This window comes from Sceloporus undulatus, unplaced genomic scaffold (assembly GCF_019175285.1).
Source record: "Sceloporus undulatus isolate JIND9_A2432 ecotype Alabama unplaced genomic scaffold, SceUnd_v1.1 scaffold_18, whole genome shotgun sequence".
In the NCBI taxonomy this organism is placed as follows: Eukaryota; Metazoa; Chordata; class Lepidosauria; order Squamata; family Phrynosomatidae; genus Sceloporus; species Sceloporus undulatus.
Genome location: NW_024802940.1, coordinates 70,064 through 96,436, shown reverse-complemented (window position 1 = coordinate 96,436; position 26,373 = coordinate 70,064). Strand labels below are relative to the sequence as shown.

The following is a 26,373-nucleotide window of genomic DNA, read 5'->3' as shown; positions in this document are numbered from 1 at the left end:
GATTGATTTGTTTTTTTTACCTTGGGTGTCCTCCAATGCCCCCTAAGTGATCTGGGGGTAAATTGCACCACATTTTTAGCCCCCTCTGGGTTAATTTAGACACAAAAGAGGGCTTTTAAAAAAAGTGAGCCAGAAGGAGGCATCCAGATTTTCTTGTTCAGAAAAGAAGCAGTGTTTCATAGCTTCGATAATTTTTATCTGTTATTGGAGTTGTTCAAAACTCCACTAGATGTCAGGCTAACCAAGAAAACATAATTCCCAGCTCTATACCTATGTTGATTATTAAAAGATGGGAATCAAAGCACAGCATGTCTGACAATCAAGAGTCCCAGAGGACTGCTTAGTGTTTTTAGGCTGTAGTATGTTTAAAAGTTAACATTAGCAGTTTTTTCTGTTTGCTTCTGAGCCCTGTTCAGATAATACATCTGAGATGGAATTGTCAGAAAAAGACATTAAATTTCTGTACAGGCTGCAAATTGCAAATCACCTTCAAAAGAAGCTCCATGTAAAATATATTTCAGTAGTCCATATGAGATATTACCAAAGTATGGAAGAAATAGGTTATTTTTTAATTATTTATTGAAATATTTGTATCATGCCCTATATCATATGATTTCAGGGTGAGTGAAGTTGGAAACTACTTGAAGGCACACAACAACAATAATTAAAACCACTTTAAAATATTTAAAACAATTTAAGGTAGTAAAGATTTGGAACAGTCAAAGAATATCTTAATTAACAAGTTAAAACACTTTTAAAACTATGATGATGCAAAGCAGAGATAGGTCACTTCATAGGAGGAACAGGCCAGTTATCTCCTGCAAGGGCCCGTGCTTCCTGGGCACATCAGAATGCCATTTCCGGATACCATTTTATACATTTTTCAACAGTTGTAGCCATTTTTAGGGGTCTGAGGCTGTAGAGAGCCTCTTGGGTGATGAGTTGAAACCATGTTTGTGTGCAGTTTGGGAGCATTTTCAGATGAACATCACTCAAATATTGCCTTGGAATATTATTATTATTATTATTATTATTGGAAAGGGGGTTTGGCAATTTCTGGAGATGGGTCCATATAAATGGGCTGCCTTTGGCCTGTACTTTCCCCATACCTGATGTACAGATTTGGATGAGTCCACATGTTTTAATTAGAATACTATTTTAATGTTGATACTGAAATGAAGTCAGGATCAGCAGCAATCAGACCTCCAAAGGAAGGATATTCTACAGCCAGGGCACAACAACAGATTCTTCAGCTAGTGTGTTGCTCCTATATGAAGGCTTTATGTGAAAGGCATAGCTAGTTTATCTGGCATCTCTGGTTTATCTGGTCTCTTTCAGCTCTAGGATTCTATGATTCTGTGAGATATGGTGAGAGCAGTGGGCAGATGTAATAATGTGTGCAGCTGAACGCTGGACAGAAATTAAGGTGGAAGTGAGAAAGAGGAAGCCCAGCCAGAAGGATGTTACAGAAATCAAGTCGTGATACCACTAGGGCATGGACCAGAATCTTGGCAGTAGAGGCAGAGAAAAATGGTCAGATTTTGGCAATATTGTATAAAAAGAATCAAAAATAAAACCAAGACTACGAGCTTCCTGGACTGGTCAAATAGAAATATCATCAACAGAAACAGAAAAGTAGCATTGAAGAGTAGACTTAGGTGGAAAAACAAGAAGCTCTGTTTTGGACAAGTTGAGCTTCAAGCGTCAATGCCGCATCCATATGCCTAATGGTACTTGAAATTTAATTCCAGAAATTTCTGGAGTTGAAACTCACGTACCATTTACTGAATAAAAAAAGAAACATGAATTATGGCTAAAGGTTTGTGTGTGTCGGCATATTGTCAGAAAAATGGGTTAGCTAGATAAAGTTCAAGGACACATCAGTGTAACCTGGTTTAAGAAAATGTGACTGTAGAAAAACTCAGAGGAAATATATAGGGGTAGAAAAAGTCAAGATATTCATTTAGACCTAGAGGGACTTTAAGATTTTAAATTTTAAATTAAATCTACCTCATATCTTCTCAAAATTATCTCATCATTAGTACAGTATTCACCATTTCTGTACCCTCAGATCTGTTTATTGCAGGATGATGATGTTACAATCTATGTAGTTTATAAAGTGTGCTTTTAGTCTGTATAGATTATTTTTATTGTTTTAAATTGTATTTAAAAATTGATTAATTCACTTTTCAGTCAGCCCCATGGTATCCACGGATTCCTTATGCACAGATTCAACCATCCATGGCTTGAAAATATTTTTAAAAATACATAAATTTCCAAAAGTAAACCCTGATTTTGTCATTTTACACAAGAGACACCATTTTACTATGTTTTTGTATTTAATGTGACTTGAGTATCCATAGAGTATGGCATCTACAGAGAGTCCTGGAATCAAACCCCATTAGATACCAAGGACCCACTATACTTGTACACTAGTCTGAAATCCTGGGAAATGGGGTGGGATATAAATATTTCAATAATAATAATAATGACAATAATATTTCTTGGAATTTGATGATTCAAGCTGTAGTGTCCACCAAACTATGAACCTCTCTCCCTGTCCTACTGCTCAAGGTGGTTAGGATAATGTGGAGAAAAGGAGAGATACATCCACTGCCTTGACCTCATTGCAAGAAATGGAGGGGATGGGGTGGAAGTGTAAGAAATAAATAAAGAGTGCTGTGCAAATTAATACAATGGGCCCTTGATATCTGCTGGGGTTTGGTTTCAGGATCCCTCGTGAATACCAGAATCTGTGAATACTCAAGTCCCATTAAATACAATGACATAGTAAAATGGCGCCTCATATAAAATTTATACTTGGAATTTATACTTTTTGGAATATTTTCACTCTGTGAATGCTTGAATCCATGGATAAAAAAATCCATGGATACAGAAGGCCAACTGTAAGTGGAGTGTGGTGCAGTTTCTCATCCTTTTCACTTAAGTGGTGTATTTCTTCCTACGTGTGAAGAAATATTTCAAACTGTGCCATAAGCATAACAGGCTCTGAGTCTGATCTGTGTTTGGCTTGATATATGATAGTGATGATTGGTATTCAAGTATTTCCTGTCGTTAGACATTTTTTTCCAGCACTGAAAAAAGGAGCCCTTTTGTGCAGCTACTTCATGGGAACAGTTCTAATGGCCCTTTCCACTACATTTGGTATTGGACATGCTAGAATTTCAGGGATTCCTAATACTTCACATTGTGGTCAGTGATCTCTGTTTTCTGTACAAAGATCTAGTTCTCAGGCTCTGCAGCTTTATTTTTCCACTGTTACTGAAGCTAAAATTGCATTGCTTGTTTTGAGTAGCCATATGATTTCAAGTTAGCTGCAGTGGAATTACAGTAGATGCCCGGTTGATTCAGATAAGTTTCCACTATGACCAGTGGCCTTAAAAAGTATTATAGGATACACACTTAATCAATTGGTTTGGGTAATTTCAGTGCAAGTTAAGCAGGAAGAGATTCCTGCTTTTTAAAAAGATTACCCTAGGTATTCATTCAACAGCATGAATGACCAATAAAACTCAATAATTCTTTACATATACACTCTACTCAGAAGTAAGCCCTACTGAATTCAATGGCACTTCTTTTCTGTTACTGTGTGTAGGATTGCAGCCTATCATTAGAGGTTGGTAGTTTCAATGTAGGGTGTAAATACAAAGGTACCAGATCCTGTCGGTCTTGGAAGCCAAACAGGGTCAACCCTGGTTAGTACCTGGTGTGGTGCTGCAGGCTATATTTCAGATAAATGAACTGGCAAAACCACCTATGAGTATTTCACCTAAGAAAACCCTATAAAATTCATGGAGCTGCCATAAGCTAAAAGACAACTTGAAGGCATTTTTCTGGGCGTGGGAATGTAACTGTTCTAACTGCAAGATCAATTTGTTTTTATAGGTCTGAAGTTCTATCATGGCTTCCAGCTTCTGCACTTTTTGTGGGCATTATTTATTCAGGTTCCAGGGCCTTATCCAGATTGGTAAGATATAGATATAAGTTGGGTCCGACATGCCTTTTTATTGTCTGACATGCCTTTTTATTGTCCGTGCTAACAGGTTTGTTTTTTAAACCACAAATTGCATGCTAAGGGTAAAATCATTGACTTAGTCGTGAATGTAATTTGCAAACTTCCAAATACTTCTGGAGTCTTTATGCAGTATCAACTTAGAGGATGCAGTTGCCAGATCTCCAGGCCTGGCCCAGAACCTTCAGTTTGTGTGAATCATCTCTAGGTGGGAGACAAAGATGCAAATTCTCCAGTTTGGTGGGCTCATCTCCAGGCAAGGGGAAAGGACTGTGTACAAATCTCTAGCTAGCTGGAGAGCAACAGCTTACTACCATTTTCAAGTCTTAATTGATTTGTTGCTGCAACCTGCAAGGAGTCTCTAGGAGGTCTGTGGATTTATTGTACTTAGTTGCTTTATCCTTTCTTCTGAGTTGCTGTGGCACCAGGGCTCATCCTCCACATTGCTGTGCATCCTTCTTCTGTTTAAAAGCAAGTAGGCTAGATCAGTGGTGTCACTAGGGGTGTGTGGGAAGTGCAGACCACACCAGATGGCACCCTAACAGAAGTGACACCAATGTTCCTCAAACATCTGCCTTTAGGCAGAAATGAGCTGTGGCAGTCACCTGTATCTCTTTAAAATGCTGAAGAAATGGGGCTCAGTGGGAAGAGAAAGTATAGGCCCCTGGTGTTTTTTTTTTTAATTTGAATTTAAAAATTAGACATTTATTTTTTCAACTTCCAATTCTATGATTCTATGATTCTATGATTCTAAATAGAATTTTATTTGCAAACACCATGTTTTACCAAAATTTCACTTTAACCTCATAAAACTCTGTATATGTAAATGCATTTATTGTGTGCCTATGATACTGTAATTTAAATGTATCATTTTAATTTTGCTAGTTGTTTATGTCACAACTATATCAGTGATATATGGAATTTGTAGTTTGGTGAGGTACCAGAATTCTCTGATAGAGCAGGCTGAACACCTCACCAAAGAACAAATCCTGGGATTCCACAGGATGTAACCATGTGGTAGTCCACACTGGCCAAATAAAGCGGCTTGTAACCTCTTTGATGGTGGGATGTTTAGACGAAGCACAAGGTGAAACCAGGTGGAAAGCAAATGGAAGCCGCGCTCTAAGGCTAAAAACCAGAGCAAAAAGAAGCTGGGATACTCCAACTTAATATACACCATCGCCTGGCACCAGTACGGAACTGCGGCAAAGCAAAAACACAATAGCAAATAATGCAATGGATGTAACTACAACATACACAAACAAGACAGTCCAACCGGGGGGCATGGAATGAAGGGGGCATGTATGGGGGCTTCCATGATTGTGCTTTGCAAATGTATCACTTGGTACAACAATGCATCAAGGCACTGTACAAGCGATGCATCAAATGTGCAACTGTGTGCAGGCGTCCAATGGAATGGCATCTGAGCAGGAAGAGGGAGATAATTGGAGGTCACAGGTGGTGTGGTGTGCATTTATGGGGGGAGGTGACAAAAAATAGAACCACACAGCTCGCAAACTGAGTGGGTTTAAAGGGGTTCTGGATAACTTCAAGGAGGTTAAGGACATCACTGGCTTCTAGTTAGGATGTCTATATAACACCTCCAGTACCAGAGGCAATATACTTCTGTATTTCAATTGCTAGGTGATTTTAGAAGGATGATGCTGTTTCCTTCATGTACTGCTGGCAGGCTTCCCATAGGAAACTGATGGACCACTGTGTAAATAAAACGTTAGATAGGCCTTTGTTCTAATCCAGTGTGATTGTTCTTAATCAGGAAGAATCATAAAACTGGCTAAACGTTCTATCCCAACCAGGCTACTGTCTGTTGGACTTGTTCCTCCTTAGCTCTATGTGTCTGTGTCTGCCTGCCTATTTCTTTTCCTTCCTCCAGAATCTAGTTTTGGAGCTGAATGGAATTTTCATAGCCTTTATCATGAAGCTTAAAATGTATTGGTGGGAGAATGGGACTGAAGAGACGAGAACTTTCCCCTCCTACCTGGCAAGCCCAATATACTGTGCTTTCCTTTATAAAAGACTAAAACTACAAAAATATAACCAAAGATAGTTAACATCTGGTGAAGGTTAGCAGAACTAGGCAATCTGGAGCCATTGTTGGCAGGAGAACACATTTCTCTTAGCTCAAGTAAGAGCCAATAGCACAACGGTTGTTGTGTGTGTTAATGTGTCTGCAGAAAAGGAAGAATGTAAAGTCTGGTGTCAGCTTTCCTAGGAAACCATTGTTTTTTGAGTTTCCGATTATTGTGCTCTAGCATAATAGGCCTATGTTAGATGCTGGTCTCCTTTTAACTTTTTCACTCAGCAGAAGAAGAAATGGAAAGCAGCCCAACAATGAAATTAGGTTTTTGTTTTGATCCTGGTGAAATTAACTTGCTGTCTTTACATCTGGTTTGTCTCATTGTTTGTTTAAAACTGTTTTTCGCAAGTTCTTACATATTTAAAAAGAACCTTATATAGCTACTGTACTCTTAGATCCAAGCAGTTTGTTAATGCCTAGCCATATGTTACTTTTGTAATATAAATGTTATCAGGGAAAAAATTGAAAGAATAGAAGGTTGTTTATACAAAAGAAAAAAATCTAAAATTGAATTTTGAAGAAGAATTTAAAAGAAGATTCCCTGATATCTAATAAAAGTATTGCCATAATCCAAGTATTCAATTTTATATAAAACTGTTTGTCTGGGACATGCCTTGAGTGTTTTTCTTACAAGATAATTTAGAAATTGAATGGACAATCTGTGTCCTGAAGGCCAAATCCAGCGGTAAAACCCTCTTCTATATGCCACTTTTCTGTGTGCTCCATCACCCTTCAGTCAGTGACTGAAGAGGGAATATGAAGGAGATATAAATATTTAAATATCCAGCTTTTTAAATTTCAAAAGTATTTATAGAGCAAAATGTAGCAACACAGCCCTTTGTTTCGTGACATATTTCAAAATAGACATGTGAGCAGTTGCACTATGCATTGTATGCCTGAAAACTGTTGTCCTAGAGTAAGAATGGAAGGCTAGGGGACTACATTGGTCCCCCAGGAGACCATGTTTTTGGGCCTTCTTGCACCATTTAGGACCAAGCACAGGTCCACAACAGAAAGTGAGTGGAAGTCACATTGTTCACATGTTCAAAAAAGGCTTATGGGACCTAAATTGGTCAGGGGACGGGATGCGATAGAAATGTCTCCCAGGTCCCCTAGAGGGCATTTCTGGGCAAGAATGTATTTGAAAAAAATCACAGATTTTGCTTTTACCCTTGGAGGATTCAGACAAGGTGGTGGAAGTATCTTCCATATACCCATATATATGCCTCATTTGGAGGCTTTTTTTTTTACCCTGGGGGGCACAAAACTCTGCCTATCTCTGTGCTAGAGTCTAAATTTTGTCTAAATCATGAAGCCTCGCAAAATGAAATTGGACTGCAAGTACTAGCAGCTCTAGTAATTGCTAATGGTGAATGATGCTGGGGATTTCAGTCTGCAACATTTGGAGGGCTACCTGATTTCCTCCCCAGTTTTACACTTTAATAGTCACATTTTCTATATTCTTTCCATTTTTGACACAGATACATTTCTGGAGTGATAAACCAATTTATTTTTCAGGACATAATCTGCAGTATATCATTCCCTCTATCTTCAGTGTTCATACTGTGTGTGCTGATGCCTAGCTAACATCACTCTAAGAGGGAATCCCAACATTTGGAGCAGAACAAAAAACATGTTCACCAATTAATTTCAAGTGGGGCAAAGAGAACTCATGAAACAACCTAATGATTAGTATGCATGCTCAGGAACTATAGAATACCAACTCCCTTTTGGGATAAGAGTGGAGAAAGAGAAATGTATTACCAGGGAGGAAGGAGAATAGGATGGAGTGATTGCATTTCTGATTGAGAAGCAGTGACACCTGTGGATGAAGAAATAGGATAATTAAGGAGGCAGAAAGGAAGAGATGGAAAGGTCCTTAGAGTATCACAGGCGTGGTACAGACCATCCAAAGAGGGCAGCCTGCCGGTGCCTGTTTTTCTGCCGGAGGGAAGCCGCAGCTGCCAAACCGCGTGGATTCCCGCCAGCGGAAAAAGAACCCTCGAAAAGCGGGTTCTTTTTATGCTGCAGTGGCTGCGTAACAAGTGTGCCACGTAACAATTGTTACGCCCTCGTCACATGCTAGATTTGACAAGAGCGTCATGAAAGGCCCTTCTGTTCCGGGCCACAGTCTCAAAGACTTAGACACAAATGGATAAGAGATGAGGAAACTTTGAGTCACTAAAAACTACTTAAACCTGTCACTGTTTCTCTCTATAAGATACCTTTAACTCTTAAAGTGCTGAGTGTTGTATTTTTAACAACTGCAGCATTTTGTTGTGACTGCTAGTTCTATGGTTCTGTTTCATACAAGAAAGTTTTCCCTATTCTCTCAGTGCTAAATACCATACTGGGCAAAGCACGGTAGTTATGCTGACAACTGAAAGGTACAGTTGTTAGGTACCAGAAAGCGAGATGAGAATAGGAAGTTGATTTCTTTGCTTGCTGTACTTTCCTAAATTCTCATTATCTTAAAGTTTTAAGAAGTAGACATAAATATCGATGCTGCTTCTTTCTGTCTATGGGTGATAATACTGCAGGTTCATAAGAAAATGCCTAGTCTTTAGTATTACCTCATAGAAAAATGAGTAAGTAATAAAAAAGTTGCTAATTTTATTGGTCGCATTTTCTTTCCTGGCAGCCAATTCCTATCTTTCTTACCTTACACAATGCTGCAGAAGTTATAACATATGGAATCGAAACATTTGTGCAGAAAGAGGTATGGCAAAATTGATTTCTTGTAATGTAAGCAGCCTGTAGCAAGGCTTTGTAAATTATTAAATTAGATTCCATATTTTCTTATTTGTGCTAAATAATCATTTAAAAAAACCCACAGGAAATCCATCACATGTGTTCATCTTGGAAATGAAAATTGAACTATTTGTCCAGTGATAATAAATTATTCTTTGGGAGGAGTGTGCACTTTGGAGTACATAAGAGAGAAAGAAGGAGAATCTGTATGATACAGGTTGTCATTGTAAGGAACCATAAATAATAGGCTTTTGTCAAATCAAGTTTAGGGGGAAATAGCATTGATCTAGATCCAGAATAAGGGTTGTATCCTGTGCTGGTGGCTCCTTAGTGAAAGGGCTTCCTAGGTTTATGTTATCATACTACTTAGAGCTTGGAAAAGATTTCTTTTTAGACTATCACTCCCAGAACCTACTAGTCAGCATGGCTAATGGCTCTGCAAACTGGGCAAATCTGAAAGTCCCCAAAATTAACTTTTTCAAGCTCTGGCCCTGCTTACTACAGCTCTTTGTATCATATCCTGTTCTTCTTGAAAGGATCAAGAACAGATTTTCAGGAATGGGACTTAAGTGACCAGGCAGGATCAGTAAAAAGAAAGTGTGTGAATTTATGCAAATAGAAGCTCCTTCTGTTGAGGCAAAACCACCTTAAGACCCATTGAAATAGAATAAAGAGATAGTCATGTCTAATTTAAGTCCCATTTATTTCAGTGGGAATTAAGTGTAATCTGTCTTGACCTGGATTAGTTCATTAATAAACCAGATTTTATTTTCCCAGTTAATCTATGCACCGGAAAGACCTTTTGTCAGGTCATTTTACAGTGGAGCAAAGGTGGGTGACTCTTGGAGGCTGGAGGCCACATTGATCCCTTAAGAAACCTCAGATGGCAACAGCCCCTGCAAAAAACAGATTTGCTCCTCCAAATGTAATTCAAATACCCTCTATGATATTTGGGGCTATTTTGCCATTTTGTAGCTCACCTTCAGCCATTTTAGGCCTAGGAGAGGCCTTTTTTACATCAGCAAATGATCTGAAAGTCAACTTTTCAGTTACTCCCTGTTAACAGAAGGACCTTCCTTGAACCTAAAATGGTCCAAAGGGCCAAAACATGGTGAAACTGCCCCCATGCCCTCTAGGGGACACTTGGAGGATAAACATATTTTTTTTTTCCCCCCCCCCCCCCCCCCAATATTTTGGGACCTTGATGGTCTTGGTGCAGCCCCGCATGTCACCTTCAAGCTGTACTTTTCTGTATTAGAGGAATTTTTAAAAAAATTAAAAATTCTGTTTATTTTCTGACATTTGGATGGATTAGGAAGGAAGAAAGCAGATATAAATTAAGGTCGGGTAGTACTATACCAGCAACATCCATCCAGATCCCTGAACAGCCGTTCCACAGCCACAAACTTCATAGCAGTCTTTCTTGGCAGTTCTAAAGTTTCAATCACCTTCTCATCAGATTGCTGAAACATATGAAACTTGGGAGATGCTCTTGGGAAGGGAAAGAGCATCTTCAAAAACCTGGCAGTAACATCATATGTTCATCCTCTTCTAACAAAGGAGTGAGGGAAGCTAGTGCCACAGTAAGGTGAGGGGACATAATAGCCATACAAGGATGGGTGCAGGATGAATGCTGGCTCCACATTTGGTTTCTTGTGTTGAATACAGTGTGCTTGAGTTATCTTTCCCAAGAACACTTCTTATTCAGTATTTTATAGTACTTAACTAAGAAGTTGGTGTCGGGATGTTGCCTGAGAGCAACAGAAAAGGAAGAGAATAATAAATGTTTATGTAAATAAATAAAATAATATCTTTTATTTGGATTTCATTTCACTGCCTTTCATTCTTGTACAGGCTGTATTTAAGAAGCAATTAAAGATGAGTTACCTGTTTTACTATAGGTGCCACAATAACAGAGAACCTATTTTGAAAATAATTGAAAATCTGGATACATAAAATCTATCATTTACTTACTTTAAAAAAAAACATTTTAATCCATCCCTTGTTCTACAGACATCAGAGTAATGCAGGAATACTGTTGGCCCTCTGTACCCACAGATTAGTTTTCCATTGATTTAACCATCTACAGTTTGAAAACATTCCCCAAAGATATAATTTCCAAAAGCAAACCTTGATTTTGCTATTTTAAACATGAGAAACCATATTACTATGTCATTGTATTTAATGGGATTTAAGCATCCATGGATTTTGGTATCCATTAGGGGTCCTGGAATCAGACCCCAGCAGATACCAAGGATCCACTGTATGGTTTTTTGTGAGGTTTTCGGGCTATGTGGCCATGTTCTAGAAAATTTTCTTCCTGACGTTTCACCAGCATCTGTGTATATTAAAACAACAAAATAAGACAAGAAAAACTCCAAGCACATCAAATACAAATAACATTTTATTTTCTTCACAGCAAATATCTGCCATAAAGATATGTAGGTAAGTTTCAGTGTGTAAGATTCACAGACATCCATAGAAGTCTATCTTCTTGACTAACTGAACAATTGGTTCTTGAGTCAGCTATGAAACTGCTCTTCACAAAACAAGTAATCAGTAGTTAAATGCAGAGAAGCTTTGAATATGAATATCAAGCTATGCAGAAAATTGGATTGGCTCCATAGACAAAGGACTGAAGCATATGGCCCTGATTGTGCCAGGACTACGGTGACCACACGGCCAGCTTCCAAAGCGGGATGCTGCTGCAGTCCCAAGTGGCTTCTTTTTAACTGCAGTAAAATTTCTTTTTCTGAGAATTTTGAAAGGACTCAGAATTTTATATTCTTTATTTGGATTTACAAATAATTTTGAGTTTTTGGATAAACAAAGTTCCAAAAACAGAATTTTAGCTCTGTGTTTATATTTTTTAAAAATATGGAAGAGTTTAAAAGAAACTGGACAAAAAGATGATTGGCCTATATCTAGTCTCAGTTAATTTGTATCGTTTGAATCACAGCTATCTAAGTGTTGACTTCCTGTTCAGCAATTTATTCAGTAGGTCTATTCAACTGGATTTGGGCCATTGCTCCTAGGCATATACAATGGGCCCTTCCCTTACATGGGGATCCATTCTGGAACCCCCCCCCCCGCGTAAGGGGAATTCTGTGTATGTTCGAGCCTCATTGACGATAATGGGGCTTGTGCATGTGGTTGTGCGCAGTGCGCGCACCATGGGCACATGCACCATTACCCCTTCTGAATGTGCCAAGGCTTCTTCTGGCGTGGGGTTCCAGCGTATGCTGGTCTGCGTAAGGTGTACCCACATAAAACGAGGGTGCACTGTAGAACTTTAAGAAGATATTATAAAATAGTGACTGAGTAAAATACATTGAAAACATGAAACCGTTTTTAATTTTGTATTTAAAAGGATTTAAGAAGATAAATTAAGAAAATATTTCAGAGTAGTTTTGCATCACTATAGTTATTGAAGTCCATTGCTAATGCTGTTATTCTATAGATATGGGATAGGCAACTTTAGGTCTCCACATTTCTTGGACTGTGGCTCCCATAATATCTTGCCAATCAATGTGCCAGCTGTGACTAATGGGAGTTGTAAGCTAAAAACATCTGCAGGGGCATAGTTGCCCACCTCCAGATGGACCACGAACCACAGGCCACAAAGGGCTCATGGTATCTCTTCATCTGTGGGTGAAGATAAAGAAGGAACAAGGACTATTATGCATTTTTGAGGTACTTGTCGGAAGCATAAGAGAGAAATATTAATATTAGTAATTATATTTTTAAATCCTACAAAAATGTATTTGTAATTCCACTAAGAGTGCATGTCAATGCATAATAGTCACATGGCATTTTTCTTCAATACAGAATGCTGATTCTTCTGGTAGCAGCAGGTTGCCTTCCCTTATATGACCCACAGGTAGGTTGGTTGGTGTCAGAACAAACTCTGAACATACTGTGAAAGCTCCAGACCATTTGTATGCTGTACCCAGGAAACACACCTAGCTGAACTTTTCCACCAGCTGGTGTTCAATAGGTGAATATTTTCACTTGATTGTTGACTATTGAGAATGAAAAATAGTATGGAAATCTGAGGAATAAACACAGTCTACAGAGCAGGGTACCATAGCAGATGATAGAAAACTGTTGATCAAAATCAGCTTTGGGCATTTATATACAAACAACAATTAAATACTGTAAATGGCTTTCGTGGGAGATAAAGTCCTTTCCCCTGATAAACCATTATTTGTATGGATGCTTTTATAGCTGAATTCCCTCCTCCAATTTTTTTTACAACATTGGCTGTATTTCCATCTATTATTGCTTACCAGTAGATCTTCTTGAAGTTCTCTGTACTTTATACCTCCCTCCATTATTGCACATTTTACTAATTTTATGTGGTATGTAACCCAATACTGTCTGTCCCTAATGAGAACTATATTCAGCAAGGCTTACTTCTAAATCACTGTAAATACTGGGACTTCTTTCCATGCCCACTTTTCTAAGCAACTGGTGTTCCAAAGCATGTGGTTGTCAGCAAATTGGATTAGAAGCAGGGACACCCAGATTCCAGTCTCTAGTTGGCCATGAACCTTGCAGGGTGACCTTCACTTTCCCTGTCTCTCCGCCTAATCTGCCCCTGAAAATGGAGAGGAGCGCTTTGAAGAAAATGTGGGATATAAGTATAACAAATACAGAAATAGCACTCTAGAAAGGCCCCTCATTTCTCCTCTTAGATGTCTTTCTGTTGCCATGCATTGCATCTCCCCATAACTGGGCTCAATCTCCCATTCATCTAAGAACCTTATTGCATGATGTTGTATCACTTCCATTCTCTCTCCAGAGGGAGATGGTCGTAAAAGCATGTTTTTTTTCCAAAAGGATTTTTCCAGTACGACAGAAGACATGTTTTGTGACCATCTCCCTCAGGAGTAGAATGGCAGTGCTTCAAGGACATGTGGAGAGGTAAACCAAAAACCACTTCTATCTTGCTGCTTCTCATCTTACTTACTGCAATAAAGGTGTAATTTCCTATCTCATTTTGGTAAATTAGCTTTGAATCTTTGTTGTTTTTTGGGGATTTTTGGTTTTAATAAATTACTTTCTGGATTTTTTTTTTTTTTTTTTGCTTTTATTATGAATGTTTCTCATGAAAAGACAAACTAATAATAGTTTAACCAAATGTTTAAAATACAATTGCAGTCTTAAGTCATGCTTAGCATAGAAGGAGAAGGCTCATAGTGATATTGAATCACCAGTCTGCATCCAGATTCACTCTCTTAGATGAATAATGCAGCAGTTGTACCTCCAGTATCCTGTGTACACTTTTCAAACAGGAGGAGGAAGTGCACAGTGATGTTTTGGAGTTGTCTTTGTATAGGTGATTTCCACATTCCACCTCTCCACAGTACTTTGGCTCCCAGAACCCTTGGGAATACTAAAAAAAAAAAACCCGAAACATCTGGGTGCTATGTGTTCTGCCACTTAAGGCATTTGCTTCACTTAGACCTATTATAGCAGCAGCCCTGACCACAACTGCCATGATCCCTCACCTCTGGCTATGCTTTTCAGGTCTGATGAGAAAGAACTACAGTTCCAACAATAGCTGGAAAGCCATATGTTGTCCAAACCTGTTACATAATTTTAAAGCAGTCTTGAATTGAGCTAACCTCTTCTTTCTTTAATTGTTATACAGAAATATATGTGTATGCCTTATTTTATTTATCTTGTTGGCAACACAAGAAAAAGGACATGCCACCAAGTAACAAATAAAGGAAATTGAAATTGAGACAAAGCAATAATCCATTCTACCAGATTTTGTTCTTGCATTCATTATTTCTTGAAACTCATTATGAAGGACTTGTTTATGTTTTTTATACCTTGACATTTTATTTTGCAGTTTGATACAGATGGCTATTTTTGGGCTTTCATGCATGTGCTATCTGTTGGTAAGTTTTTAATAAACTAATTATGAAAAAAATAAGCTTTCAGACATCTATGTAGCTAGCTGTTACTCATTTTAATAGGGTTTTGGACTGATGTTCCCAGTTTTTTGGCTTTTGTCCCTTGGTACAATAGCCAGCAAATTGTATAAGGAGAGTCTGTTTGCATTGCTTTCACTTGGAACAGAAGCTATATTATGCATTCTTTCTGAAGGCATATAAATGAATCCAGTTTTGTGTTGAATTGTGTGACACCCTGAAAGTGGAATCTTAAACAAATATAGGTACATCAACACGCTAAAAATTTTTGGAGAGTAAAGAGCATTAAAGAGTGGGAACATGACTAGAAAAGGAAATTTTGATCAATTTTTAGAAAAATAAATACATTAATAGAAAATGAAACACAAAGTAGCTTTTTCCTAGAGAAAGTAGATTTTAGCAACAATGACAACCAAATCTAGATTGCTCCTAAAATCTACTTTGGGGCAAATTTAAATTGTTCCCCAGTGTACCACAATATGATTCATGTACTGTATTTCATTCACAGGTGCTTACAAAGTGTATCATAAGTCATGGACACCTAGTTCCCTAAGGTAATGTATTTTTGTGTGCATTTAAGGTAAGGATGGGGAAAGGAATGCTGTTACAGCAACATTCTGAGGGATGCTTAGGGCAGCCTCCAAAAAATTCTGGCAGCATCTGAAATCTTTTTCTGCCCTACAGAACCACTGAACTGCTGACTGCTCACTTAGGAGGGAAATAATCCTGTTGTTAGTCCCAACTAAAGGAGACCTATTGAATAAATGGGATTTACCTATGCGTTGACTCACTAATCAGCAATTGAGTAACTGGGTCTACATTGTTTAGAACTAGCAAACAGGATTCAGGCTAATCTATCTGTTCACAAAACATCAGAATTATATATGCAGAATTATTTTTAGAAGGCTTGTTTTGTAATTTTAAGGAACTGAAAGCATTCTTCCAGCAGTTTCTTTTTAAAGCAGTGTTGCCCTAAATTGGTTCCTAATGGGTCTTCTGGCTACATGGAGTTATTCTGCTGTGACTGACTATCCAACATAAGTGTGGGTTTATGGCAGTCAACCAAGAGTGGTTACACTGTTGTGTGAGGTGTCTTTAAACTGTGAGTGGGCTTCTATACTAGAATCATGAGCTGCCAATACAAAGATAAGTAAGAAAGAAATTGAAATACCATTGCTTTTTCTGAATCAAGATGAAAGCTTTTAATTCATAACAAAGTAACTAGATCTCATCTGATTTGGATGCTAAGCAGGGTCAGTTCTAGTTAGTACTTGGATGGGAGACTGCAAACAAATATTAGGTGCTGTAGACTATATTGTAGAGGGGAGAACTGGCAAAACAACTGCTGACTGTTCCTTGCCTACGAAAACCCTATGAAATGCATGGGAGTCTCCATAAGTCAACAAGAGACTTGAGGGCATGCGCACGCACACACAGACAATTGGCATCATATAACTCGTGGGATTTTTTTAAAACATGGAATTCTTAGCTGTAATATTGTAGAAAATGCTGCCATTAAACTTCTCTCCACCTGAAATAACTCCTGTTTTTCTCTCTGTAGTATCTCAGAACAACAGTATATAAACTATGCATTCAGGTAAAAATTAAATCCTTTCTGTATATGATGAAAAAACTGGGACATGTTTTGGTTTTCAGTGGAGACTTGGGGAGCAGGGGGATAATACTTGTTTTATTTACAAATATACAATACAACAATGTTACCAGAAAGCAGCCTTCCAGATTATGTTGAACTGCAACTCCCATAAATTCTCATCATGCACTATGATGGCTGGGGCTGCTGGAAGATGTCCTTTAACATCTGGAGGGCTATAGAGTTCCCATCCTTGAAGTAGATCATAAGCTGCAGGAAGCAGCATATATTCTCTTAGATCTGTCAAGAGATCTGTTGTCCCACATTAGATTTCAGAAGAGAAGTACAGTGGTACCCCGGGTTACGAAAATAATCTGTTCCGCGGCGCCCTTCGTAACCCGAAATCTTTCGCTAGCCGAAAAAGCCATAGGCGCTAGCGCTGGAAGCCGCGATTTTGTGCGAAAAAGCGCCGAAAAGCACCAAAAATTTTTTTCGTAAGCCGAAAAAAAAAACGTAACCCGGAACAGTTTTTTCCTATAGAATTTTTTCGTATCCCGGAAATTTCGTAACGCGGTGCTTTCGTATCCCGGGGTACCACTGTACCTTGTTCCTCCGATATGATTCCAGCTTTCCATTGATTGTTGGCCCACTCACTACTGTCTGCTCCTCAGCCCATCTCTTAAAACAACAACAACAACAACCTTTTGTTATTGCACAAACAGGACCAATTTTACTACAAACATCTCCAGGAGCAGTTGTGGATGCAGGACAGGCCCACAACGCATTCCACCTATTATTCTTTTGGAAGACAAAGTTAGATGAAGCACAGCATTCACTGCACCTGCTGAATTAGTCCACTCTGATAAGTGGAGGACCTTCAGGTTGATTGCACTAAAGTAAAATTCAGCTGCCAAGATCTGTATGCTTTTGTATATGGAACTGAGAAGATTTCCATCTAATCCTTTACTTCAGGCAGAAAAATGACTAGGGCCAGTCCTGTTCACACAGATGTATACCCCATGCATACTTATTAGAAGGGAATCTTGCTCAATGTCTGATTGCTTTTTCGAATGTGAACATTCTAGAGAGGACTCTGTGGGAAGAACGGATAGTTTCTTTACAATTATTCGAACTTAACAATTGTTTTGTTAGTCTGCAGGCTTTGATCAACACTTGCTTCATAGATTTATTCCAAACAAGATAGCAATCCCATGGCAATGTTAACATGCCTGAAAGCAAAGCAGCACTAACGTTTATATGCAATAACTACAACACTTGGAAGTCATGTTTTTAGTGTTATGTTTGGAGTATCATTTCTGTTTTTGTGTGTATAAGTATTGTATGAGTAATGTATGTATTTTTTTATGAATGCTTAAATATGTATGTATGTTTATATGTGTTTTATTATTGGCAAATAAAATCTTTTTTAAAAAAAGAAAGCAAAGCAGCACTAATGGGAAGAAATAATGCAAATACTGGAAACATTGGGATGTGTTATGGTATGGAATAATAACTGTAATACAGATCTTTAGGTAGCCTATGATGCTATTGTCTATGTATCTGTTCAGAAGTAATTCCCATTGAGTTCAGTGAAATCCAGTTATAGAGTCAGGCTCAAGATAAAAGTAATATTGTTGCAGTGAAGGCTATCTATATTCTGAGAACACTTTGTTATCCTCAGAATAGAACCGCTCTTTCCCTTCCCCCCAGTTTTTGTTATACTAAACTTCAATCTAAACCTTATGGCTGCAAGGAGAGAACATGAATATTTGTGGGCAACACTTGCTGAAACTGCTATAAAGACAGTAGCTGTGTTGTGATTTTTCCAATAGTAAGCCTTTGTCCATTTCCATTATTAAAAGATGCAGAATAAAATATGCAAAATATTCTTAATATACAAGGCTTGTCTTTATTCTGGCATAACATTTGATTTTTGTTTTTTAGAAGGCATATCTTTTACAGTCTGCTTATCATCCTATGACCATCAACCTGGAGGACATTATATTCCCATTAATCATTTGTAGCCCTAAGAGCCAACAAAATTGTTTTTATTTATAAGATCTTTTATTAATAAGATCATTTTGACTTTGTTATACATTAACAGTTAATTATAGAGCAGTAGTGCACTCTGAACAGTTTATGATGTAACTGGCCAAAGTAATCAGGCTGCAGTGTGAGAACTCTTAACCTGAGAAGCAAGTACAGTTTTGCCAGGGGAGAAAGCATATGCCTTCTGCAGCAAGGAATTGGGCAATCATATTACTGCTTGTGACTCTGTAATGTGCACACATAAATCCTACAGATGTTCAGAAATTTTCTGTTTACAGTGTCCGAAAGAGTTATTGTCAGGCTTATGATTTCTAAAAATAAAATTGCATGCAGATGTTTCTAATTATCTTTTGATTCAAAATTGCAGGAGAGCTGAAGTATTAAAATGGCAACGTCACATCTCATAGTCAATGACAGTGATGTAGGTTTTGCTTGAGGAATTAAGAGTAATATTGTACTTCTTCTTTTTGTTTTTAGTATGGTGATGTTGGCTTTTGCATCCCACCCAACAGGTACAAAAGGAAAGATAATTCTAACTCTTTTAGTACTATGTGTTTATTTCACATCTGAGCTGATTAGAAGTACAGTACTGTTTACTTCATACATTCACATGATATGTAGATCTGTGTGTGTTCAAATGCACACATGGGTCACCTGTATGTATACAATCTCCGATTCATTTCAGTGAAGGTAGCTATCTTATGTATGCAGAGCCAGATCAATGTAGATTGTTTCCCTGTCTTGAAGTTATTGAAAGCAGTGCATCTGGCAGAGATATTCTGAGAGCCCATCAAAACACTCATGCTTGTATCATATTGCTGGATTGAGAATGCATGTAGATAAGAATAATCTAAAAGAAAAACCAAGATTCTGCAAACCAAAAATTGTGATATTTGTATTTGTGCAATGGAGGTGACTAAAACATGGATTTGGATTATTTGTTCTACCTGGATATAACCTGGTTCATCTCATCCTTAATATAGCCAGCAGATTGTTCTGGTGAGACTACATGTGATGTTCAGAATTGTGATGTGCTTGTCTATAAATGTTGTCTTTCTGCTTTCTCTTCTTTGAATAGTAGAAAATTCAAAGCAATTCACATGTGATTTCCATTGGAAGGGAAAAAACTTAGAATTTGAACACTAAATTCAAATGTTTGAACACTAAATTACAAGCTATATAAACAGTGAATGTTCCTCTCTTCCCCCAAGTCAAGGTGGACTGTACCTAATGCCTTCCAAGTCCTTGTAAACAAAGGCACAATGATAACAAGTAGATGATTCTCGTTTGCTGCCCCTTCATAGTAATCCAGATCTACTCTCTGAGGCAGCTTCTTCCCTCTACCTAAGGGTAAGGTAACAGATAGGGTATCCTCTGTACCACATTTACCCCAGCATCTGGTCAGTTCTTCCAGATCCAAATTCACACTGGTACTCTCCTATTATGTGCTCTCACAGTTTTCTAGAAGCTCTATGCATTGATTTGTGGGCTTTGAGTCACACTCAGCTGGAGGACAAGCAGGCAATGGACCACTAGATTGCTGTAAATTATTTCAAACTGAGAGCCCAGCATTCTCTCTTCTGTTAATGTAATCTAAATGTTAAGGAGAGATTCAGATTTCCTGCTTGCATAAGTTTTTTTCTCCCTTCTCCAAAAGCAGGACTTAGCCAACTAATTTGGCCCTAAAGACTGAAAAATGTTACTGGAACGTTTAAGGAAACTTTTTTTTTAAGGACATTGCCTTACTCATTCCCATTTTACAGCTGTAAAGAATCTAGTGGCACCTCAAAGGCTAGCATGTTTTATTTGGCATAGGTTTTCAAGGTGTTCAGCCCACTTCATCAGAGGCATGGAGTGTAGCCTCAGATGTTTATGCACATGCTTGGGTGGGAGGAGAACATGAGGGAAAGGAGTATACAGTACAAGGCACAAACATTGGCTGATTATCTTAACAGTGGATTTGAAAAAAAAGTGGTTGTGAATCCTATCATAGATAAACAGATTAACATGCATGGTGATAAAAAGCCTTTGATCTTGAGATTGTAAAAGGTAGAGTTGAACCTACCATTTTATGTAGGGTTGCCATAATTGTCCACTATTACCAGGGACAAAATGTGGAACAAATTCGAGACCAAACTGTAGGACAACTGCAGGACAAAACTCAGCTCAAAATGTAGGACATTTAAGAAAAAAATGGAACCTTAGCATATGGCCAAGGCCAAACTGACAGTGTATCAGTAGCAAGAGAAGGCATACTTAACCCTTCCATCTACTGTGGATTCTCCCCAGCAAAGACATAGTCCCCCTTTTAATTTATTTAATATTAATCCCTTCCAAGCCAGAGAAGTCCAGGAAAAGGAAATATGTGTGTCCAACTGCTTTGGATTCCATCCCAGACAGGGTATAAATTCAATATATAAATAAATAAGTAAAATGAGCAAGTACTTCTGCCTGCCAGTCCTTTTTTTAAAATCCTTCTCTCCCACGTTTTCTATTATCTCAGCAAACTTGGGGCTGGGACTGCATGTTTGCTGAGATTGTGTATATTCCCTTGTGGGGACATTTATGGAGCCCACTAGAGCACTGTTGCAGAGATGCAAAGTATGATTATCAGTTTGTTGTTGTCTGCCTTAAAGTTATTTCTGACTTACAGTGACCCTAAGATTAACCTCTCTTGGGGGTTTCTTGGCAAGATGGGTTTTTGCGTTTGCTATCCTTTGAGAGGAAAGAGAGTTTGAGGTCACCTAGTGGGCTTCCATGGTTGAGTGAGGATTTGAACCCTGGTCTCCAGAGTCATAGGTCAACGCTCAAATTACTACACTATGCTGGCTCTTGGAAACACAAATTTCTTTCATTGTTATGAGGTATGAAAAATCACGGTACAAATGGAGTTGAAATAGACTGTCTTTATTCAATTTGTTCTTAAACAAGTCTCTGGTCAGGTACTTAAATATTTCAAACATTAAGATACTTAAATGTGTTTTCCCCTCCATTAAAAAAACCCTAAAATTGCCTTCCCAGTTCCAGTGTAGTTTTTTTTCCCTACCACTATTCAGATTTATGGAGGGAAACAGGCAATACCTATAAGTGTTTCCTGTGCCATAGCATGGAATGAAAAGAATGAACATGTTCAGTGGAAACAAATTAGTCCCTCATGACCATGAATATAAACATGGTGAACTGACTTCATGCCTTTCCATTGGAAACTGCAGTATCCAACTTGGTTATTTATCATGTAGAAATGTATTCACTAAATGCATAATTCTCTTCATTGCAATCTCTTTCTGATCTGATACTGTATTAAGAATCAGGTTCTTCTAAAAAAAAAAAAAGGTGAGAAAGGATTGTTGTCCATAGTAAGGGCAAGCTATAAAAAGCTTGTGTTAAGGCCAACAGCAGCTAGTTCAGTGACATTCCTTTATAAAAAGTTAACTATGGTTATTTTTGCAAAGCCCCACCACCACCACCACTGAATGTGTTACTTTTTTCCTCAGGTGATCTCTTCAGTGCCTTGGAATTTCCATTCCTTTACTTCTACAGGTTTCACAGCAGTTGCTTTGCTAGGTATCATTTTCCTTTTCTGTGTCAGTGGGCTTGTATATTTTGCAGTATATACAAACCATGACTTCAAACCATGAGATTCTTTCAGAATGTGGTAGCATGTAAGACATGAGCTATATGTAACCATGACTTCAAATCATGAGATCTTTTCAGAACATGGTAGCATGTAAGATAAGAGCTATATGTAATTTGCATTTCTGAACAGAGCCATGGCTGGTATAGAAATGCTAGTTATGATCTAGAATTAAATTCTCAGCCTTCTTCATTTCTCCCATTCCTTGAGTTGGGTTTCTCAAAGCACATATCTGTAATAACCCTCCTAGCATTTACGGAACGCCCAAATGATTCTGTCTGTCACAGAAGCTACATGGGGGAAAGCTACTTTAATTGTCTTGCAATTCCATATCCTTTTCCTACTGTAGTTGTTACTGAAATTTGATGGCAACTATATAGTCCAAAAGGTACAAGAGTGTACTCCTGCACCACAAAACCTGTCAAAACCTTTCAACTTTTGAGGGCTCTGTTGAATGGTTTTAAGGTTGTGCTGCTTGCTTTATGAAATATAATTTCAGCCATCTGGCTTGCAGCAGAGACCAATTTGGCGGTTATGTCAGAACTCACATGCAAGCCATGTGTTGCGCGCCTCTGCCATATCATGGCAGAGGATTCACTGAAAACATCTCTCAAGGGCTCAGCAGTATATTAATCCTTGTAAATCATGTTTGCAGTAATTAGGAGACATTGGGCTACAGTACGCAGTTAGTTTCTGCATGTGTGGATTTATTTGCGGGTGCATCTTATTTGACAGATTTTAGAAATTAGTTAAAAGAGGAAAGTCTAACAAATACCCCATTGATTTATGTGGTGACAGCTTGCTACATAATGGGAATTAAATTACGGTAATATTTTAAACATCTCCTAAACTTGTTGGATTAGAAATTGCCCCAAATATCTGTTCATTTATTTACAGTATTGAGACCCACTACTAAAATCGCCACACAATTCATTAGGGGTTCTTCTTAGGGCTTTCTAGATTGAAATATGTCCAAAACAGCTGATTTCAGTATTCCAGCATGATGCTCTTAAATGTATAAGACAAAGTCATATTGGCTTGTAATTAACAACCTTTATACATGTTTCAAAGCATACCAGTAACAACAGTTGTGGGATAGTTTCTTAGCACAATAGATTACAAGGAGCTATTGCAACTGGATTAATAACTGGGACCAAGTCTGTAGAGCTTTACCTTGGTTGACTGATGCTGGTTTCCAGCCTACCTCACTACTAAGAATTTCTTCATGTACATACTTACATGTTGGTGGGAAATCATGTGAGAATGTTTTTGATTGGGGTGCCCCCACTCTAGAATTTTCTACCCAGGAGATTCACTGGTCCTGAGTTTGATGATTTCTAGGCCCAGATGAAGTCTTTAATGGTCTTCTAGCTTTAAAAAAGCTGTATTTTTGATGTGGCATATATTGGCTCCCTGCTGCTCTTTTGTTGCTTTGTTCTTTAAAAATATATTATAGCTGCATTTTAAAGCATGGGTTAGCTGCTCTGAGAAGCTTTTATTTAATAGAATAAACTAGAAATTTCTAAAGCAGACTGAGTCTAAAAAGCTGATGCTACAAATGTCTTTTTCTCCGTTAGCTTCAAAGGCAGTACAACATCTCTTTGTATAACATGACAGAAGTTATTTCAGTCTTTGATGTCTAAAGATGTCTGTGAACTCAGACTGAGGGAGTTGACTTAATAATCAAAGTAAGGAAAAGTTCTATTATTACAGTGACTATATGGGGAGTCAGTAAGTATAGAGGATGAACTTGACAGATAAGAGGTTTCCAAATTAAATTTAAAGATTAAACTCTGGCTTAGTTGGCTGTAGTTACAGGTTCCAATGCAGGGCATATTCTTTGGATTCTATTCTAGGAATAACTAACTGGGTGGTGCTTTGACTCTTATTAACAAAAAACCCAAATTAGAATTTTAAAGATTAAGCCACCAAAGTTATTGAAATTAGCCAAATTATAAGGCACATTTAGGATACCAGTCATTGATCTTTTCCCTACAAGATAAACTATGATATGATTTTGTCTATGAGAACACCTTGCAAATTAAGGGTTTTCAAGGTTAAAGGATTAGAATTAACAGGTTATGCTTTTCTCTTCACTGCTCCTCATTGAAATAATTGTTTCTGAAGGATATGAACTAGAAAATATGAACCATATTAATTGCATTATCTGTCATCCTCTGCAGTGGAGTACTGGGATTCTTTCTGACTTTTCACACAATGAAACTTAAAAACAACACATCCACAGGACAGTATGCAGCTTGGAGTTTCCTAGCAAAGGTAAGATAGTTACAGCTCACATTGGGATCGGGTTTTAAGAAATGATCATTTAATTATCATCGAGATGCAGCTAATTCTCAAGTTTCTCTAATACAGGGGTTGGGATACCTTTGGTTTTTCAGATGTTAATAGCAGCCCAGTCCAAATCCCATCTTCATTAATAATTGCACATGCTGGCTGGGTCTGGTGGGTTCCACTGACATCTGAAAAACCAAGGGTTTCCCAGTCCTATTCTAATGTGAGTAGTTTTATTCCCAGACATACTTTAGATCCGCCTTGAGTTGTTTTGGATAGGAATCATGCACCCTCCCAGATGTTAATAGGACTGTAACTCCCCAATATCGAAGAGTGCTGGATGTTGTAACAACTGAAGGGCCACACCACAAGAATGTTGCAAGGATGGAATCCTCACCTTAAAAGCAAATTCATGTGTAGAGGGGTGGTCCTAACTGGGATTTCATCTTTCATAAAACTAAATGAGATAAGAATGTGATCTTGTGAATTGTTAGTAGAACTGAGAAAGCCATATGTAGACTCTAATGATAAAACCAACACGCCAGTATTAATCTATTGCAAAATGATGGAAAACTTTTGAATCTGTCCTGAATTGTTTCAGTTTCTGGAAACAACTCAGTGTTTAGCAGCAATTGTTTCCATGGTGGCTACCTAATTGCTAGCAACACTTTTTCAGAGATTAGGCTCAGAGTCTGTCAGGAATGACCATGGCTTAGATAAGACTATCGATTCACATTGCAGTTACATGTCTGTTGAAATCCTTAGCATCTTCTCTCCCAAGGCATTGTTCTTTGTCCTTTTAGTGCAGCATCTTCTGTGAATATCGCATGTCTTACTTTGTGTATGGTGCCTAATTGCTACTTCTGATTATGATTACTAAGGCCCTGTACAAATGGGCCATTTTGTACGTAATCTGTACATACTAGGGTTGCCTGGGGGCGTCTCTTTCAGACGCCCCCAACCCTAGTACGTACAGAGTACGTACAAAATGGCAGTGCCCTTTCCACATGGGCGCCGCCCTTACAACGTCACAGCCGTGCCTGTGTGCCTGTGGTGCCCATTTTGGAGCTCCTTCTTGGGTTTGTGTCGCTGGTGCAGCCTTTACATGGCTGCGCCAGCGACACAAAGGAGAAAGGGGCCCCTTTCTCTTGTTCCCACTGCAGTCGGGGTGTCCTTGGGGCTTGAAGCCCCAAGGGCACCCCTTTCCAGGCCGTGGGGAAGCAGCCTTTTGCCACTTCCCTGCAGCCTGGAAAAGCGGTGGATCGGGGCCTCAGGGCTGCTGCTGTGGCAGCTGAGGCCCTAATCTGTCGGGGAAAGGAGTGGGTACAGGTCTGTAAACCGCCTAAGTTGGTTTTGCACTGTAGGGGGCAGAGGAGGTTTCCTTTTGTACATCACCAAATTGGAGCCTAGCCAGTCATATTCCCTTCTCAAACCTGACTAATGTGGTATGGAACAGAAAAATCTGCTTTGAAAAATTCAGCATGGGGAGAGAGCCTAAACTTGAGGTTTTGTGGCAGTCATTGATTCACAGTTGTAAATTTGCCTTGTTTCAGATGTATGCTGTCTTAAACTAGTTTATATGATGTGGTCTTTTAGTTTAGGTTAATCTGTTGGATGTCTATCATACATGTAACTTGTACTGATCGGCTTCATCACCATGTGGAGATCTGTTAAAGACAAGATAGTGTTAACACAGACGTAAGCAAATGCCAGAGATTGGAGGACTACATTGGCCCCCTGTGGCATCTTGGGGCATTTTCAGAACATATAATCATTTAGCTTCAGCCATGAGCCTTCAGGTGATGTTCTGGGACCAGGGAATTGTTATGCTGGGTAGGTGTCCTTTGGCCCTCCAAATACTACTAGACTCCAGTTCCCATTCTAACTCAGGCTGATGGGAGATTATTATTTATTATTATTAACCTTTATTTATGAAGCGCTGTAAATTTACACAGCGCTGTACATGCAATCTTTTTAGTTAGA

The 26,373-nt window shown here is 38.4% G+C and overlaps 1 protein-coding gene across 9 annotated transcripts in view; it reads left to right on the top strand.

The window, feature by feature from the left end:
• The window catches only part of LOC121917429 (transmembrane protein 241-like), a 47,538-nt gene that overhangs the window by 9,626 nt on the left and 11,539 nt on the right, over positions 1 to 26,373 (top strand). For 5 of the 9 annotated variants that reach the window (XM_042443386.1, XM_042443389.1, XM_042443387.1 and 2 more), the window contains 9 exons: positions 8,773 to 8,850; positions 11,302 to 11,327; positions 12,711 to 12,762; positions 14,743 to 14,791; positions 15,333 to 15,378; positions 16,386 to 16,421; positions 18,942 to 18,976; positions 21,959 to 22,028; positions 24,282 to 24,375. In XM_042443386.1, coding sequence (XP_042299320.1) covers positions 8,773 to 8,850; positions 11,302 to 11,327; positions 12,711 to 12,762; positions 14,743 to 14,791; positions 15,333 to 15,378; positions 16,386 to 16,421; positions 18,942 to 18,976; positions 21,959 to 22,028; positions 24,282 to 24,375 — 486 coding nt within the window. Of the gene's footprint in view, positions 1 to 3,906; positions 3,989 to 8,772; positions 8,851 to 11,301; positions 11,328 to 12,710; positions 12,763 to 14,742; positions 14,792 to 15,332; positions 15,379 to 16,385; positions 16,422 to 18,941; positions 18,977 to 21,958; positions 22,029 to 24,281; positions 24,376 to 26,373 lie in introns of all 9 variants that reach the window. The other 4 variants (XM_042443384.1, XM_042443392.1, XM_042443385.1 and 1 more) reach the window with 2 other exon arrangements.